At 40.6% G+C, this 19,069-nt stretch overlaps 1 protein-coding gene across 2 annotated transcripts in view; it reads right to left on the minus strand.

The window, feature by feature from the left end:
* esyt1a (extended synaptotagmin-like protein 1a) overlaps positions 1 to 19,069 on the minus strand; it is a 139,005-nt gene that overhangs the window by 26,168 nt on the left and 93,768 nt on the right. For both annotated transcript variants that reach the window (XM_073070877.1, XM_073070878.1), the window contains 10 exons: positions 18,004 to 18,086; positions 13,976 to 14,024; positions 12,318 to 12,407; positions 9,619 to 9,714; positions 6,497 to 6,568; positions 4,295 to 4,381; positions 3,740 to 3,889; positions 1,989 to 2,186; positions 848 to 1,024; positions 443 to 525 (listed from right to left, as the gene is read on the minus strand). In XM_073070877.1, coding sequence (XP_072926978.1) covers positions 443 to 525; positions 848 to 1,024; positions 1,989 to 2,186; positions 3,740 to 3,889; positions 4,295 to 4,381; positions 6,497 to 6,568; positions 9,619 to 9,714; positions 12,318 to 12,407; positions 13,976 to 14,024; positions 18,004 to 18,086 — 1,085 coding nt within the window. The remainder of the gene's footprint in view (positions 1 to 442; positions 526 to 847; positions 1,025 to 1,988; positions 2,187 to 3,739; positions 3,890 to 4,294; positions 4,382 to 6,496; positions 6,569 to 9,618; positions 9,715 to 12,317; positions 12,408 to 13,975; positions 14,025 to 18,003; positions 18,087 to 19,069) is intronic.

Raw genomic sequence — 19,069 nt, forward strand, 5'->3', positions numbered from 1 at the left:
CTGTAACCAGTCACCAAACTTTTAAGATTTTATACAACATATCGCCTTCATTAACTTTGTGAAAAGCTTCTCCTCTCCCCACCAGATACAATTGATTAAATCCAGCAAATGTTCTCACTGCATTGTGAACTCCTGACCTCTTCACTGATTGGAGTCAGGTTTATCCAATCTTCAATCAACCAACATGTGCTGTTCCTGCTCTGGGAGTGGCTGATTATATCCAATAAGGTTTACTTTGAATCTGATAACCCCTTGCAATGTTTATTGCTAACTAAGCATGCCTGGTATGGTGTCACATACCCCACAGATTTCAAAATGATAAACATAGCTGAGCAAACAGATATTGGCACTAGATGGTCAAAGCTCTAATTAAAAGGCACGCACTTTGTTCTAAAACCATGTAATATTGCACAATTCTGAATTTCTGGATGGACTAACATACCTTCCGAGGAAATCATCCTTGTCCATGTCCTTGTCAAAGAGCTCAAATTCTAGCTCTTGACCAGGAATGTGATTTACAATGACCTGAGAGGAAAACAATTATTACAAAATAGAATATTAATTTGATTGAATATGATTAAGACACGTCCAGTATGAAAAATTTACAGGGGTTTGAAATTTTACACAAATGTGAAATAATATAATGAACAAATCCAGGAAAACTGAGTGAAAATGAAAGGTCAGTGGTTGTCCCACACCCAGGAATTGCCTCTGAGCAATGGAAAAATAGAGTTAAAAGATACATCTTGAATACTGAACATGTTGAATTAAAAATTCAGAGTCCATTTGTTACCCAGGTCACCCACTGCTGATGTAGTTTCAAACTTCAGAGTCTGAACATACTGACCTCATACATTTCGTACCACTTCGGATTAAGGTTTTCTTTAATAGTTTTGCTTCGGAAGCTTTGGGCTCCTGCTCTCACTTTGACATAGGGATCTGACTTTCCTTTCACAATTCCTTTCATGAAGTTGTCCTTTGCAATCAGGTTCTCAGCTTCCAACAAATAAATCCGTATCACCCCCTAAAAGACCACAAATCAAGACAAGATTAAGACTCTTGAATTTGCTGCACAATTCCATATAAATCTTGCTTTCTTCTCTTTAAAAAGCTTCTTTTTAAGCAAGTGTAAGTTTTCACAAGTTTCACATTATAACCTCCTGATATATTATTACTAGAATATCATTAAAATAACTAGTTATTTAATAAATACATTCTTATTTTAATAAAATAGTAATTTTCCTCAGAAGCTTCTTATACAACTTCAAAGCTGCAGCTTTTTCAAATTGCATGGTATTCTCAAGTTACGTTACCCATGATTTTATGCAAATTCTTTAATGCTCATTTCCCCCCAAAAATTCTTATAATCAATTATCACAATCAATCACTCTATGCAATTACCCAATCCCTATCCCCATTAATCAATCCCATCCCCATAGTTAAGTCCCGTAATTCAATCCTTTCAAACAATATTAATAAATCTATTCCTGCAATCTATCAATTTCCTTAATCAATCACTCCAACAATGATCTAGACTCAAAAATCCCTCCATCAGACTTCACAATAAACTCTAAGATCAAGCCTTTTCAGTCCTTGGAAGTGGACATCGCTACCCTTGCCTAATTACCCTCAGCTACAGACACCCTTGTACTAGGTTGTCTAAGAATCACTGAATCTGTTCCGGACTGAGTGGCTCAATAAACTCCTGTACATGGCTTGAACTGAATGTGTCCTATTTAAAGCCTTTAAATGGGACTTTGAATCAATGTTCTGCTAACTGAAGTCCAACTTTGATTCACCAGAATTCCAGTGCTGTCTTACAATAACTATTGGGACACCACTTTAAATGTCATGACTATCAATCAGAATCAAACACTGACAGTCAGCAGGCTGATTAATTATATTCTAAATACTTCAACTTAAGTTTGATCTACACCAACCTAAATAATAAATGCTTAAGTGTGTGAAAATATAAAGTGACCCAGTACCTCAGTCCCCACGCTGCTGGGGGCACTGCTTTCCGTTGGTAAGGGAGCTTGGATCAGGCTCCCCACTCCAGAAGCCTCCACTAACTTAGCAGTAGTCATGCTTATCTTGTCAGATTTGGATGATCCCTGCTTTTTTTCCATTGTGGATCTCCGAGCCCTGGGAATTTTCTCTGGATCAACAGCATCAGAAATCAGGACCTGTCAACCAAACATGCAACTAAGGTAAAAAAAAACTGGGAAGTAGAGTGATACTTGATTCATTTTGCTTTATTTTAATAAAATCAAGCGCTTTATGTACAACATTTAATTGAGTCCTATTTCAAATCTAAAGGGATATTGTTCAGTGAAAATGCTATGGACAATCATGTTCACTTTTTATTACATTTTTCACTTCTATGTGAAAATATTAGAAGCCAGTGGTGCAGTTAGAAACTGCTCAAGTGAAAGTATGAAAGAAGAAGTGGAGGCAGAAGGATGCATTTTTTTCAAGGAGCTGTTTCTTAACCTTTTCACATGGAATCTGTTTACTACTTTAACACCATTCAAAAACAAGTTAAACTAGTTCAAAGTGGAATTTTAAGCAGAAGCTAAACAGTCCATTGTCAATGAAAATTCAACTGTAATGGATACAATTGTGAAACAGAGTAGATGCTGAATAGGACATGAGGTAATTTAGATAGAATGAAAAGCAAAATGATTGACAAAATTTACCTTCGTAAATTCAATTGATATGGTACTGTTGCAACCTAATATCCAGTAAGGTTGTTTCTGATTATATACGTGTAGAGAGGATCGGAGTTGATGACACTTATGATTCTTTTTCTTTTCTCAGATATTATAAACAGCCCATGTTTCTTTTTCTTTCTCTTTTTTTTAGTTAGTGGTTAGCTTGTTAGAGTAGTTTCTTTTTTTTTTGTTTTGTTTTGTTTGGAGTATATAATTTTTTTCTTCTTTTTCTGTTTTTTTTCATATTGTTACACCTAGTTTTCTTGTCTTGTACACATTATATTTGTATCATGTATGATTTTGAGAGACTTATTTTTGTACCTATTATTTATATATCCATCTATGTTAATTTTTAATTTTGTAATCCCAATAATTATGTATCAATTTTTGTTATCTTAATATGTTGATATTAATAAAAAGATTGAAAAAGGAAAAAAATCCAGTAAGGTGGCCATACAATATCATTTTGGTGCATCGTCACTGTTGAGTTAAAAATGGCAGCCTTTCTGATGTGGCTGTATAAGTATCTAAAAACTTGTCAACGGACTAGAAGTATCTCAAATTACGATGTTACTAAAACAGACTTAATAGTCCGATGATCAGAATGAAAATAAGAAAATAGAGAAAGAGGTGCATTCCACATGACCATAGGAGGGGGCAAGTGAGCTAAAGAAAAAGAGAAATCCTGATGAAAAGTCTCAGACTGAATGTTCTGTTTATTACCCTCCATAGATGTTGCCTGATTTGCTGAGTTCACCTAACATTTTGTGTCCACCTGAGTTTTCGTTTCATTGAAATGATTGGAATGAGAGTTAGAGAGGCTCTATAATAGGAAAACACTATTACTGTACAATGAATATAAAAGTGTATCTCTATGTTCTATTCTCTTGGTTCTCTTTCCTGAATTTTGCAGTTAGGCCACCTGATTGTTCGTGATGTGTATCCCAGCACTGTTCCTTTAGTTTCAATCCATAGGCTGTCTTTATATACAGGTACAAATTCTCTGATGTTGCCTTCTCACTCACCCGCATCACGATTTTCAGATAAATTTTGCTGTTGCGTCCAGAATGTTCTAGTGGGAACCACTGATCACAGGTCATATCTGAGCTCATCAGTAACTGTGACAGAGGCAGGGACAGGGATCCCAGACTAAACTGACGGTCATCATCTTTAACCTAGAACAGAAAGCAAGAAATACTGATTTAACTAAAATGCTGAAAGTACAATTCTGTAATTAATATTTTTTTTACTCTTTAACTTGATTATTTTGTGTTTACTCCATCTATTATCAATACTCTTCAGAGATTGTCTGCCTGGTGCCAATGGTCGCATAATCAGGATTTGTGACATACACCAGCTGCTCATATGACCATCCACCGCCTGCTCCCATGGATTCACAGACCCCGATCGGGGGGCTAAGGAGGTGCTACACCGTGCCCAAGGGTGACCTGCAGGCTAGTGGAGGAAAGGAACTCCTTGCACCTCCTTTGGTAGAGACACATCTCCACCCCACCACCCATTAAATTACAGTAAACATGTAAAACTGCTTTGATCACCTCTTGTAAGTTTCTGAAAAATACCTGTATATCAAGCTCCTGTTGTTTTGGATTCTGGACAAAAAATGTAAAGGCATCCTCCCAGATTGGGGCACTTGTGTTATATACAGTCTGTGGGAAGAAGCAAAAAAAGTGAAATCTCAGAGTGGTAAAACAACATCAATTTAGTCTGTCTGTTGAAAAACCAAGTGCACTGGCACAGTGAGATGGTGTTTATCTTAATGTCAGCTGGCTTGGTGAGCAGCATATTTATTTCTGAGTCACAGGCTTATGGAATCAAGTTGTACTTCAGGAAAATCTGGGGTGTAGTACTGAGGGAATGCTGCATTGTTAGGGGTGCTGTATTTTTGGATGAAATGTTAAACTAAGACTGTCTCAAAAGACTCTGGGGGTGTTTTGTTAAGAAGAGTTATAGTGAAGTATTTATTCCTCAACTAACATCACCAATACTGTTTAACTAGTCATTACCAGAATCAGAATCAGGTTTATTATCACTGGCATGTGTTGTGAAATTTGTTAACTGGGCAGCAGCAGTTCAATGCAATACATAATATAGAAGAAAAAAACACAAAATAATAATAAGTAAATCAATTACAGTATATGTATATTGAACAGATTAAAAATCATGCAAAAGACAGAATATATATTTTTTAAATGAGGTCGTGTCCAAGGGTTTAATTTCCATTTAGGAATTGGCTGGCAGAGGGGAAGAAGCTGTTCCTGAATCGCTGAGTGTGTGCCTTCAGGCTTCTGTACCTCCTACCTGATGGTAACAGTGAGAAAAGGGCATGCCCTGGGTGCTGGAGGTCCTTAATAACGGACGCTGCCTTTCTGAGACACCGCTCCCTGATGATGTCCTAGGTACTTTGTAGGCTAGTACCCAAGATGGAGCTGACTAGATTTACAACCTTCTGCAGCTTCTTTCGGTCCTGTGCAGTAGCCTCCCCATACCAGACAGTGATGCAGCCTGTCAGAGTGCTCTCCACAGTACATCTATAGAAGTTTTTGAGTGTATTTGTTGACATACCAAATCTCTTCAGACTCCTAATGAAGTATAGCCACTGCCTTCTTTATAACTGCATCGATATGTTGGGACCAGGTTAGATCCTCAGAGATCTTGACACCCAGGAACTTGAAACTGCTCACTCTCTCCACTTCTGATCCCTCTATGAGGATTGGTATGTGCTCCTTCGTCTTACCCTTCCTGAAGTCCACAATCAGCTGTTTCGTCTTACTGACGTTGAGTGCAAGGTTGTTGCTGCGACACCACTCCACTAGTTGGCATATCTCACTCCTGTATGCCCTCTCGTCACCACCTGAGATTCTACCAACGATGGCTGTATTGTCAGCAAATTTATAGATGGTATTTGAGCTGTGCCTAGCCACACAGTTGTGTGTATAGAGAGAGTAGAGTAGTGGGCTAAGCACACACCCGAGGTGCACTAGTGTTGATCGTCAGCGAGGAGGATACGTTATCACCAATCCACACAGATTGTGGTCTTCTGGTGAGGAAGTCAAGGATCCAATTGCAGAGGGAGGTACAGAGGCCCAGGTTCTGTAACTTCTCAATCAGAATTGTGGGAATGATGGTATTATATGTCACTATTTGTGGGATCCTGCTGCTTGGCCACCGTATTTCCAACATTAAAAAAGTTGCTGGACTTCTTGGCTCTGAACCATTTTGGAATGTCCCAAGACTGTGAAAGGTGCTATAAAAATGCAAACTGTTCCATAGATTATATTCTGGGGCAAATCCACTGTAAATTGTAATAACTGTAATAACAGAAGACAGTCTTAAAGGAAACTCTGAGGGTGTGGTGATAGTCAAGGAATTGTGAATGGGCCAGCACACAGTTTACATTAGTAGTTCTTGCCTGCTCCATTTTACATAAATCATAGAAAACTCACAACACGGGAACATTTAGCTTATTGTTTTTGTGCTGGTCAAAAATGAGCTCCCAGTCTAATGCTACCTTCCTGCATGGATCCATAGTCCTACAGGATCACAGCTCTTCAAGTACTGTTTAAACATGGGGAGGGGTTTCTACCTCTGACCCCCTTTCAGGCAGTACTTTTGAATGCTCTCTAACTGAAAAATAATTAATTCACTTGCCCTCCAATTCTTCCATTCTTGCCCTTGTGTTTTTTTTTCACCTCTCTGTTAAGGGGTTTTGAAGTATACTGCATTTATTTTAACCAACAGATCCAGAAATGCCATATTCATACCCTGCTCTCAAAGGTTTTGTCCAATAGTGAAGCCTGTACCAGAGGATTCGGTTCCCTCGTTCCTTGTTTTAGCTGTAGACAAAAAGAAAAATAAGAGTTAATGAAACAAGAAGAGTTGAATGCAGAGTGAGAACAAGGACAGAGACAGAGTCAGATGAATAGAAAGACAAATGGAATGCACACTGGCCATGAGGGGAACCATGATTCCCCAAATTACCTTCCCAAGAGCTACACAGAGCTGACATTCCTGATTCACATCTGGCAGGTTCCTCTTTAACACTTACACAAATTGGAAGAATGGGCAAAAAAGTGGTAGATAGAATACTATGTTGGGAAATGCATGATAATGCATTTTGGTAAAAGGAACAATAATGTGGACTATTATCTAAATGGGGAGAAGGTTCAAACATCAGAGGTGCAGAGGTACTTCGGAGTCCTCATGCAAGACTCCAGAAGGTTAACTTACAGGTTGAGTCTGTGGTAAAGGCAGCAAATGCAATGTTGGCATTTATTTCAAGGGGAATAGAATATAAAAGCAAAGAGATAACTCTGAGGCTTTATAAGACACTAGTCAGGCCGCATTTGGAGTACGGTCAACAGACTTGGGCCCTATATCTCAGATAGGGTGTGTTGTGAGAGTCCAGAAGAGGTTCACAAGGATGATTCCGGGAATGAAGGGGTTAACATATAAGCAGTGTTTGGCAGCTTTGGCCCTGTACTCACTGGAATTTAGAAGAATGCAAGGGTATCTCACTGAAACCTACCAAATGTTGAAAGGACTAGATGAGGTGGATGTGGAAAGGATGTTTCCTCTGGTAGGGGTATCCAGAACTAGAGGGCAGAGCCTCAAAATTGAAAGCTGACCTTTTAGAACAGAGGTAAGGAGGAGTATTTTTAGCCAGAGATAGTGAATCTGTGGAATGTTCTGCCACAGATTGCAATGGAGGCCACATCCGTGAGTATATGTAAGGCGGAAGTCGATTGTTTCCTGATTGGTCAGTGCATCAAAGGATATGGTGAGAAGGCAGGTGTATGGGGTTGAGGGATCTGGGATCAGACATGATGGAATGGCAGAGCAGACTCGATCGGCTGAATTCTGCTCCTATGTCTTATGGTCTTATGTATATACCAGGCCAGATGACTCCCTGTTTGGCTGCAGGCTGAAACTTCTCAAAGCCTATAAAGGCCCAAAAAGTTAGGTTTACAGTAAGTGTCTTTTATGTTCTCTTAGTATTTCTTCACCAAGAAATTAGATGCCACTGGCACCTCAGCAAAGGAAAATGTAGCTGTGATTCTGGTTGGGTCAGAAGTTGATAAATCATGTGACTTGACAGTTTATGGTGAAGGAACAGATGAGGAAAGTATAGTTGATGACCTCTAGAGCAGTTAGGGACCTGGCTTTGATCCTGTGCTTGGATGCTGCCTGTGTAGATTTTGAACATTTTCTTCATGACCACTTGGTTTCCTCCAAGTGCTGTGGTTGCCTCCTAAATTCCAAAGAACTGTGCTGGTTGTTGTAAATTACACAACCAGCATGAACCTGGTGGACTGTAGGGTCTCCATGTCATTATACAAGATTTGAACTTCCAAAAGGCCTCTGAATAACTGTGTCACATTTTAGGCTTGTCATCAAAATTGTAGAGAGAGCTGGCTAAGTGACAGAAAACAGACAATAGTAGTGAAAGGTTATTTTTTGGGTCTGGTGGGAAGTCTACAATGGAGTTCCCCAGGGGTCATTGCTAAGATCAGTACTTTTCTTTAGATTAATGACTTGGACCTAGGTATATAGAGCATAATTTCCAAATCTGCAGATGACGGCATTGGAGACATTTAACTGTGAGGAGGATGGTACCAGCTTTAAGGGGATATGGACCAATTGATGGAATGGCAGATAGGTGGCAGATGTGAGGAGTTGAATAATGCTAGAGACAATAGGAGGCAACATGAAGTAGAGGGCATAACTATAAAAGGGATACAAGAAGGGACAGAGTTATGGGGTATGTGTATAGTTCATTAGAAGTCTTGGTGCAAGTTGAGAAACTGGTTTAAACAAAACCATGCAGGATCTGGGCAGAGAGTACAAGAGCAAGGTGTCATGATACCCTTAATGAAACTCTGGTTTAAACATAACTGGAGCACAGTGTCCTGTTCAGGATGTCACACTTCAGGAATGATGTCAGGCTTTAAAGAGGTTGCAGAAGAAAATGATTCCAGAATAAGGATCTGGAATTATGCAGATATACTGAAGCAGGGATTGTTCTCCCTGGAACAGATAACATTGTGCAGGGTAAAGTCATCAAAGATATGAGGTCAGAGTCTGGAATCCACTGCCATGGACAGCAATGGAGGCAGATTCAATTGTAACTACAAAAGAGATCTTTCAGGAAGCTGTTTAATTGTCCACCACGATTCATGACTAGAAATGATAGGACTGCAGAGCTCTGATCTGATCTATTAGTTTTGCAGTTGCTCACCTCTGTTTGCTAGATGCTGTTTTTTTTTCAGATATAGTCCAGTATTGCAACATCATTGGGCCTGAAACTCATTATGTTTAGGCAAGTCTGATACTACTCCCAGCATACCCTTCTGCCTCCTCACTGACCCATCGTTGATCCTCTGACTTGATCATCATGGTAGACTGAGGAAAATGAAGTTACAGATTGCGGGGATCGACATTTCAGCTGCTGAAGATGGTCCATAGCACCTCATGGATGCCCGGTTTGAGTTGTTCTGAGTCTACCCCAAAAGTATGACTGTAGTGCCACACAATATGATTGAAGTGGAAAATTTCCTACTATTGGAAAATAACTACTGCCAAACTCCAGGTAAGCCATTTGTCACAGGGAGAATGGAAATATCTTCAGTTGGGTTCCAATTATCACCATGTACTCACATCACTGACAAACTACCCAGTTAGCTGAGTCTGTTACTAGGAGTATCTGGCTTGTCTGGCAGATCAAAGCACTGTAAACCTTAATGACAAAGACACTTGTAATGCGATGCAAGAAGATTACCGTACAAGGTAATGGCCGCATGGAGGTTTGAATGCGTTGTTGGTGTTTTTTATTATCCAGTTCAACTGTGAACTGGAATCTATTGCTGATCACAGCCATTGTACATACCGGGAGATCCAGTGCCTGGTCCACATAGACAACCATAATGGCAGCGGAGGGTTCCTCGCTATTCTGCGCAGCAATGGAGTTATTTATAAGCAGTGCCTAAAGGGTAAAAGCAGAATTCTATTAAATTTTATTTTGAAGGGGTAGAATCACTCTTTTCTTCCCCCCCTTCTGACACGTTTCACTAGCTATACAGACCCTTAGTTACGGGCTGGCGTGGGATCATGTCAATAAGTGCTGGGTGCTAATTAACACAGCTCTTAGACTACTCTGAACCACCCAAATTTGTCAGCCAGGAATATTTCCCCACTTGTCCTGAAGGGTCTTGGCCTGTAATGTCGACTGTCAATTTCCCTTCATAGATGCTGCTTGACCTGCTGAGTTCCTCCAGCATCTGCAGTCTCTCGTCTCCCTTTTTTTTAATCTCTTCCCCTCTCCCAGAAATCACATGGACTCAGTGATTTCTGAGCCAAAAATGCCAAAAAGCATTTGGCACCTCATGTTTGGAACAAACAAGATAGAGTAGCTAGAATTTTTCTGCCTGGCATCCTTCAGTTAGCTCATGCCTTATGCTCATGGAGGGTTACTTCTTCCCCAGACCTTTACTACTGCTAGAATTTTGCTGGAGCTCGTGGATGTACACCGTGGCCTCACAATGGCTTGCTATCTAATTTACTCCCCTTCCTCGTGTTAAGTGAAAGCCTTCACTAAGTTTGAACCTCATACATTGACTGGAATATTACTTATGACCTTCCCTTTGCAAAATGTATATTTCTTGTATTGGAAATGCAGGACAATGAGTTGCAGATGCAAGCTGACTGAATCATAGTCCCCATTTGAAAAGTTGTATCCTCTCCTTACTTGTATATCTCCATTACTGGCTATAACATGACATTTATTATGGAAACTGTGTAAATTGCAGTGCCTCCACTGTCAGGAGGAGGAAATTTTAACACTACAAGCAATTTTTATTTTAAATACAACAATGGAATTGTTAAGAGAAAATGGCAGAAGGGTCAAAAATTAGGGAACATAGAATAAAGATGATTGGCAAAAAAACTAAAAGTGACACAAGGAAAATTACATTTTTTTTAAAGCAAAAGTAGTTAGTGTCTGGAATGTATGATCAGGAATTCCTAAGAAATGCCTCAAGATGTTTATTACTTTGAAGGCATAACATTAATTGAGCTGTGTCTCCTTGTCTCCATGAATCCAATCACATACTTCACAGTCAACTTGGCTCTCTTTTTAACCATTCACTGTGCTGCTGTATGTATCTAGAAAGAAACATGGCAACAAGGTTGTACTTATCACAAGACTTATTGTTCCCTCTGATAGTTCAATTGGTAAAAGGTGCTCTACATTAAACCGTGTAGACCAAGGGCCAAGATTCAATGTCTGGTCAAAGCTGTGTTTGCTAATTTCAGTATGCACAGTGGTAAGGGGTGGTATAGCTGCAAAACCCTTCCAAGACTGAAAAGAGGATCCTGCTGCTGATCACTCTCCAATAACCGATTATGTCAAATGGATGTGTCAGTTAACTCTGATGCATCCTTGGTAGAATACCCTGCTATAATTCACATGCGGAATGGGAACTTGGGTGAAATACCAGAGACTTTATGAAGGTAAGAGAGAAATACTGATAGGGATGTACAATTATTAAAGAAGTCTCTTAAATTTGTTCATTTGGTTTAAACCATCACTAAACCACAGGATTGAATTATGGGGCTTATCCATTATCACCATCCATAATCCTGCCTGTAATACAGCAGAAAAAAATCATTCTCTTGTGATCTGCTGTCAATGGCTAGCTGACAGTACTTCAGTTATACACTCAGTGGCCACTTAATTAGGTACCTCCTGTACCTAATAAAGTAGCCACTAAGCGGTCATTCATGGTCTTCTGCTGTTGTAGCCCATCCACTTCAAGACTCGACATGTTGTTCATTCAGAGATGCTGTTCTGCACACCACTGTTGTAACAGGTGGTTATTTGAGTTACTGTCACCTTCCTGTCAGATTGAACCAGTCTGGCCATTCTCCTCTGGTCTCTCTCATTAACAAGGTGTTTTCATCCACAGAACTGCCACTCACTGAATTTTTTTTTGTTTTTTCACACCATTTACTATAAATTCAAGAGACTATTACGTGTGAAAATCCCAAAAGATCAGCAGTTTGAGATATTCCAAATTGGCACCAGCAATCGTTCTACAGTCAAAGTCACTTAGATCACATTAATTCCCCATTCTGATGTTTGGTCTGAACAACAACTGAAGCTCTTGACCACGTCTGCATGCTTTTATGCACCGGGTAACTGCCACATGATCTGGCTGATTAGATACTTGCATTAAGGAGTAGGTGTGCCTAATAAAGTGCCCACAGAGTAAATACGCAGTATGTGAGTGGTATTTTATAGAAACAAAGACAATGAAGGCAAAGCTGAATCAAATGTTATCTCAAAGAAAAGACAATAATATTATGGAACAGGATCATTTCTCAGAAATGACTTGTCTACTTCTGATCAAATTCTAACTTACCTTTGAGCTAAGAATTCAATTCTTTAACAAACTGAACTAAGAACAAACCAAATTCCAAACTATGTATAGAGCCATATATCAATTATTGATCACTGCAATGGTCATCAGGCAAGCCATGATTTCAAATGTAAGGCACTAAGAGCTCAAAGATCAGCCTTGCGATTACCTGCTCCAGTTTTGCTGGATCAGCGTACAGGGTCAGCCACTCCAGTTTCAGATGAATTTTTCCTCTCTCCACATCCTTTAGAGTGAACCACTACACAAGAAATAAGCCAGAGGGTGCAGTCAGGCAAAAAAAAAACATACACAAAAGAAGTCACACGAAAATAGGAGCTGAAGTAAGTCTCCTCAAGCCTGTCCCAGCAACATCCTCCAGGCCTCATCTCCTTTTCTGTCTCAATAACACATTGCCCTCATTCCCAAATCTTTCACAAACTTATCTACCTCCTCTTTAATACTCCCCTCCCTCAGTGATCCAGCCTCCACAAATCTCCAAGGTAAAAAATTCCAGATATTCATCCTGCTCTACATAAAGACACCTTGGTTTTAAACGACTGCCCCCCCCCCCCAATCACATCACTGTGTCTCCTCGTTCAACTCTCCTACTATTCAAGTATAAAATCACATACCATTAGCAGCAATTTTAATTTCTTGGGGGGAGGGAATTGGCAAATATTTTACTTGCAAATGATTTGGCAAAACATGATGCAAATTACTTGTATGTGATATCAAGCCACAACTCTTCCCCAACAAGTGCAGAAATGATATTAGCATACATAAAGGAAAGTTGAAATAAGCAGCACAAAGCTTCTTCTAACATAGTACAGTGAAGAACCTAGTAGGAAAAGTAATTGAATTGAATTGAATTGACTTTATTTTCTTACACCCTTCACATACATGAGGAGTAAAAATCTTTACGTTATGTCTCCGTCTAAATGTGCAATCATAGTAATTTATAATAAATAGAACAGCCAATGACACATAGAAATACATTCAAATTAGCATGAGTTAATCAGTCTGATGTTCTGGTGGAAGAAGCTGTCCCGGAACCTGGCTTTTATGCTGCGGTACTGTTTCCCAATTGTAGCAGCTGGAATAGATTGTGGTTTGGGAAAATATAGTTCCCATACCAGGCAGTGATGCAGTTAGTCAGGATGCTCTCAATTTTGCCCCTGTAGAAAGTTCTTAGGATTTGGGGGCCCATATCAAACTTCCTCAACCGTCTGAGGTGAAAGAGGCGCTGTTGTGCTTTTTCCACCACACAGCCGGTTGTTTTTTTGGCACCACTGTGTCAGAGAGATGACTTCTTCCCTGTAGCCACCTCGTTATTGTTTGAGATTAGGCCAATCAGTGTAGTGTCATCAGTGAATTTAATTAGCAGATTGGAACTGTGGATGGTGACACAGTCATGGGTATACAGGGAGTAAAGGAGGGGGCTTAGTACACAGCCCTGAGGGGCTCCTGAGTTGAGAATCAGAGGGGTGGAGGTGAGGGAGCACACTCTTACCACCTGCCAGGAAGTCCAGGATCCAGCTGCACAAGGCAGGGTCAAGGCCGAGGTCTCTGAGCTTCTTGTTGAGCCTGGATGGAACTATAGTGTTGAATGCTGAACTGTAGTCCAAGATCAGCATTCTCACATAAACATCCTTCTTCTCCAGATGTGTAAGGATAGTATGTAGAGCTGTGGCTATTGTGTTGTCTGTCAATCGGTTGTGTTGGTACTTCAGTTTTGACAATTCATTGTTTCTTTTATGTAGACAGTGCCTCCCGCCTCCCCTTTTATCCCTGCCCAGTAACCATCTTTGATTCTCTGCAAATCTTTACCTCATCCACAGTTTGATTTTTCATCACTTCCCCAAGATCCAGCTGCATTCTGAAATGAAAAAAATACAACCAACCATGATTATTTCCATAGCAGTCATCTGCAAAAAGTTGGGATTTCTTTCCCATTTCATCAGGTGACCGAAGCAGCCCAATTGAGTCACTGTAAGAGAAAGCTTGTTTATAATATTTTACTATTATATATGATGGAGAGATAGACTATGTACACGGTTGTCCTAAAATTTGCAGCAGATCTCTACCAGCTTTATTTGTGAACCCTGCCTGTGATATTCTGTTGTGCGACTATTCTATCATGTGTGATAGAATAATTTTTACTTGATGGAATTTGAACAAAGGTCTTGCTTCTGCAATCTCCTGTCTTTGTGAAAAGTGATGACTACAAAGGAACTGAGTTTTGGAGGAATAAGAACAGCTGGGGAGGAAGAACAGTGAGATGATAGAAAAGTAGGCAAGACTTAAGAGAGATTATCAGTAGAAGTCTGGCAAAATATCTGGTTGGTAGCAGAGGTGGAGGGCAGCACAAGGCTCAGGCATGAAGACTGAAGTTGGGAAAGTTGGAACAATTACATGCAAAGCATACATAAGGAAGAACCTACATGAAAAAAAAAACTACCAGAAATCAATTAGGAAGGCAAACAGTATTGTTGGCCATTCTTGCAAGAGGATGCAAGTACAAAACTAAAGATAGCTTGCTCCAATTATGTAGGGTCTGAGTGAGATCTGGAATATAGTGCACAGCTTCTGGTCCCCCTAGCTAAGGAAGAAAATGGAGTGGGTACATCAAAGTTCACCAGATTGGTTCCTGGGATAGTAGGTTTATTGTATGAGGAGAGATTAAGCAGACTGTGTCTACACTTTCTAGACTTCAGAAGAACAAGAGCAATCTCATTGAAATGTATGAAATTCTTAGAGGTTTGACCATGTAGTTGTGCAGAGTTTGCTTGCCAATCAGGATGAGGTAGTAGATTGGATTAGACTTTAGCTTTGCAGGAGAAGCCTGAGAGTGGTGGTAGATAGTTGCCTCTCTGACTGGAGGCCTGTGACCAATAGTGTGCCACAGGGATCGGTGCTGGGTCCTTTGTTGTTTGTCATCTATATCAATGATCTGGATGATAATGTAGTTAAACTGGATCAGCAAATTTGCAGATGACACCAAGATTGGGATTATAGTGGACAGCGAAGAAGACTATCAAAGCTTAAAGCAGGATCTGAACCAGCTAGAAAACTGGGCTGAAAAATGGCAGATGGAATTTAATACAGACATGTGTGCATTGTTGCATTTTGAGCGGACCAACCAGGGTAAGTCTTACACAGTGAGCGGTGGGGCACTGAGGAGTGTGGTAGAACAGAGGGATCTAAGGATACAGGTACATAATTCATTGAAAGTGGTATCACAGGTAGATGGGGGCATAAGGAAATCTTTTGGCACACTGGCCTGTGTAGATCAATATATTGAGTACAGAAGTTGGGATGTTATGTTGAAATTTTATAAGACATTGGTGAGGCCTAATTTGGAGTATTGTGTGCAGTTTTGGTCACCTACCTACAGGAAAGATGCAAATAAGATTGAAAGTGCAAAGAAAATTCACAGGGATGTTACAGGGAAAGTTTGAATAGGCTAGGGCTTTATTCCCTAGGACGTAGAAGGTTGAGAAGAGATTTGATAGAAGTATTTAAAATTATGAGGGGTATAGATAGGGTAATTGCAAGCTGGCTTTTTCCACTGAGGTCGGGTAAGTCAATCAACTTCCCAGCTCTTTACTTCACCCCTCCCCCTCCCGGTTTTACTTATCACCCTGTGCTTTTCCCTCCCCTCCCCCCACATTTTAACTCTACTTTTTTTTTCTCCTGTCCTGATGAAGGGTCTCGGCCTGAAACGTCAACTGTATTCTTTTCCGTAGATGCTGCCTGCCCTGCTGAGTTCCTCCAGCACTTTGTGTGTGTTGTTTGGATTTCCAGCATCTCCAGATTTTCTCATTTGTGATTGGTCTACAACTAAAGGTCATGGGTTAAGGGTGAAAGGTGAAATGTTTAAGGGGAACATGAGGGAAGCTTCTTCTCTCAGAGGGTGGTGAGAGTGTGGAACGAGCTGCCAGCGCAAGTGGTGGGTGTGATTTCAACATTTAAAAGAAATTTGGATAGGCACATGAATGGGAGGGGTGGGGGTATGGAGGGCTATGGTCCTGGTGCAGGTTGATGGGTTCAGCTGAAGGGCCTGCTCCTGTGCTATGGTGTTCTGTGACTCTGCTGGAGTGTGTGGAACTAAGGGTCACAGCCTTACAGTTAATGATCAGCCATTCAAGAAGCAGTAAGAAATTTATTCACCCAGGTGGCTGTGTATCTTTTGAATTCACTGCCCAGGAGAGCTGTCGAGGCTCAGTCACTGAGCATATTTGAGAGAGAAATAGATAGGCATTAGATATTGAAATCAATCAAGGTTTATGAAGTTAGTGCAGGAAGCAGGCTGCCAAGTAGATCACAAACACAAGAGATTCTGCAGATGCTAGAAATCCTAAGCAACACACACAAAATGCTGGAGAAACTCAGCACGTCAGACAGCATCCATGGAAATCAATACACAGTCAACATTTCAGGCTGAGACCCTTTAGGATTGGAGAGGAAGGGGAAAGACTCCAGAATAAAAAGGTGGGGGGGTCACGTGAGAGGAAGGAGGACAGCCAGAAGATGATAGGTGAAGCCAGATGGTGGTAAAGACGAAGGGCTGGAGAGGAAGGAATCGTATAGGAGAAGAGAGTGGACCATAGGAGAAAGGGGGGGAGGGGAGGAGGAGACCCAGGGAAGGTGATAGGCAGATGAGGAGAGGTAAGAGGCCAGAGTGGGGAATAGAAGAAGAGGGAAGGGATTTTTTTTTAAACCTGTAAGGAAAAATCAATATTCATGCAATCAGGTTGGAGGCTACCCAGATAGTATATGAGGTGTTGCTCCTCCACCCTGAGGGTGGCCTCATCTTGGCATAAGAGGAGGCCATGGACCAACATGTCAGAATGGGAATTGGAATTAAAATGTTAGATTTGCTATAAATTTGTTAAATGGAGAAGAATGAGGGGCTGAGTGGTCTACTGTTTCTACTTCCAGGTCCTTCTTTTCCAAGATGGCTTCCCCAGTAGTGACTCAGGCAAGGCCCCCTTTAACTAGTAACGCATAGGCCTCAATTGTCATGTTAGACCTGCCTCAGCCTGAGAAACTGTCATTCCTTGTGGGCACAAATTATGAAATGTAAAAGTTATTAGAGAAGCTGCGGAGGAGATTTATCAGGATACTGCCTAGAGAGCACATCATGAGGATAGATTCAGCAAGCTAGGGCTTTTCTTCTTTGGGGTGAGGGAAGATGAGAGGTGACTTGACAGAAATGAACAAGATGATAAGAGACATATATGAAGTGGAAAGCTCGAGACATTTTCCCAGGGTGGCAACAGCAAATATGAGACAGCATAATTTTAAAGTTATTGGAAGAAAGTACAAGGGAAATGTCAGAGGTAAGCTTTTTACAGAGAGTGTTGGGTGTACGGAATGCCCTGTCCAGAGTGGTACAGAGGCAGATACATTAAAGACATTTAAGAAACTTTACATAGGCATATGGATGATAGAAAAATGGAGGCTGTGCAGGGGGGAAGATTAGATTGATCTTGGAGTAGATCAAAAGGTTGGTATAACATCGTGGGTTGAAGGACCTGCACTGTGCTGTACTATTTTATAAAGAACACACACACACACACACACACACACACACACACACACACACACACACACACACACACACACACACACACACACACACACACACACACACACACACACACACACACACACACACACACACACACACACACACACACACACCCCCCCCCCCCCCCCCCCCCCCATAAGCATAAGGTACACTGATGTATACTTGTATGCAGATCACTACAGAACTTGTATATGCATACACAACCTCATACACAACACAGACAGTGAATGCGTCTATACACAATCATTCACAGAGCTCTCACCTGCCCAAGAAGTCATCCTGATCTGGATCTTTATCGAATATCTCAATTTCAAACAGCTGACCAGGAACTTCATGAACAATCACCTGTGGGATACAGAAAGTGGGCACACAAGATACAGTAACATTAGTTTTGAGATTTCCAATTCTCTATCTCTTGGAAGTTTGACATTCTCTCAAAGCAATTTGTTCCAAGACTGTAATGTCCAGCACAGTATTACTTTGATCCTGCCTGGCGAATAACTTTCAAAAAGCACCTTACTTCTATCTGAAAGAATTTGAAAATATATGAATGATTTTTCATGTGGTATAGTTATAAAAGTTCATTAAAATGAGAAAATAAAATAAATGTATCCTTTTGTATCTAAAGCTGAACATATTTCTTCCATATTGCTGACATCTTGAGTTGGAAAGCAAGGTGCTCATTCAACCATGTGACTGAGAAAATACAGGTTTTGTTAATTTTGTATTTGATAGTGGACACTGCTATTTTATTGACTACTAGTGCAAGAGGAAAACTAAATGCTATACAGTACTGGGGGAATCTTGTATACATATTGCTGATTAGCAAAGCACTAGTGTTCATGATGCTTGGGGTACATCCTCATACTCAATGAACCTGGTCAGGTGACAGATCGCTCTGTAGGTCAGCAATTTGGTGACAGTGACCACAACTCCCTGACCTTTACCATAGCCTTAAAGAGGAATAGGAGCAGACGGTATGGGGAAGTATTTAATTGGGGGAGGATAAATTATAATGGTATTAGGCAGGGACTTGGGAGTGTAAATTGGGAATGGATGTACGCAGGGTAAGCAACAATGGAAATGTGGAGGTTATTAGGGAGCACTTCCATGGGGTTCCCATTGAGGATGGTAGTTGACAAGAAATGGGGAACATTTAGTCAAGAGGAAGGAAAAAGCATACTTAAGGTTCAGGAAGCAAGGACCAGAGCTCTTGGGATATAACAGGTTGCCAGGAAGGAGCTGAAGGATGGATTTAGGAGAGCTAGAAGAGGGCACAAGAAGGTCTTGGTGAGTAGGATTAAAGAAAACCCCAAGGCATTCTACAT

This window comes from Hemitrygon akajei, chromosome 18 (genome assembly GCF_048418815.1).
Source record: "Hemitrygon akajei chromosome 18, sHemAka1.3, whole genome shotgun sequence".
NCBI classification, from domain to species: domain Eukaryota; kingdom Metazoa; phylum Chordata; class Chondrichthyes; order Myliobatiformes; family Dasyatidae; genus Hemitrygon; species Hemitrygon akajei.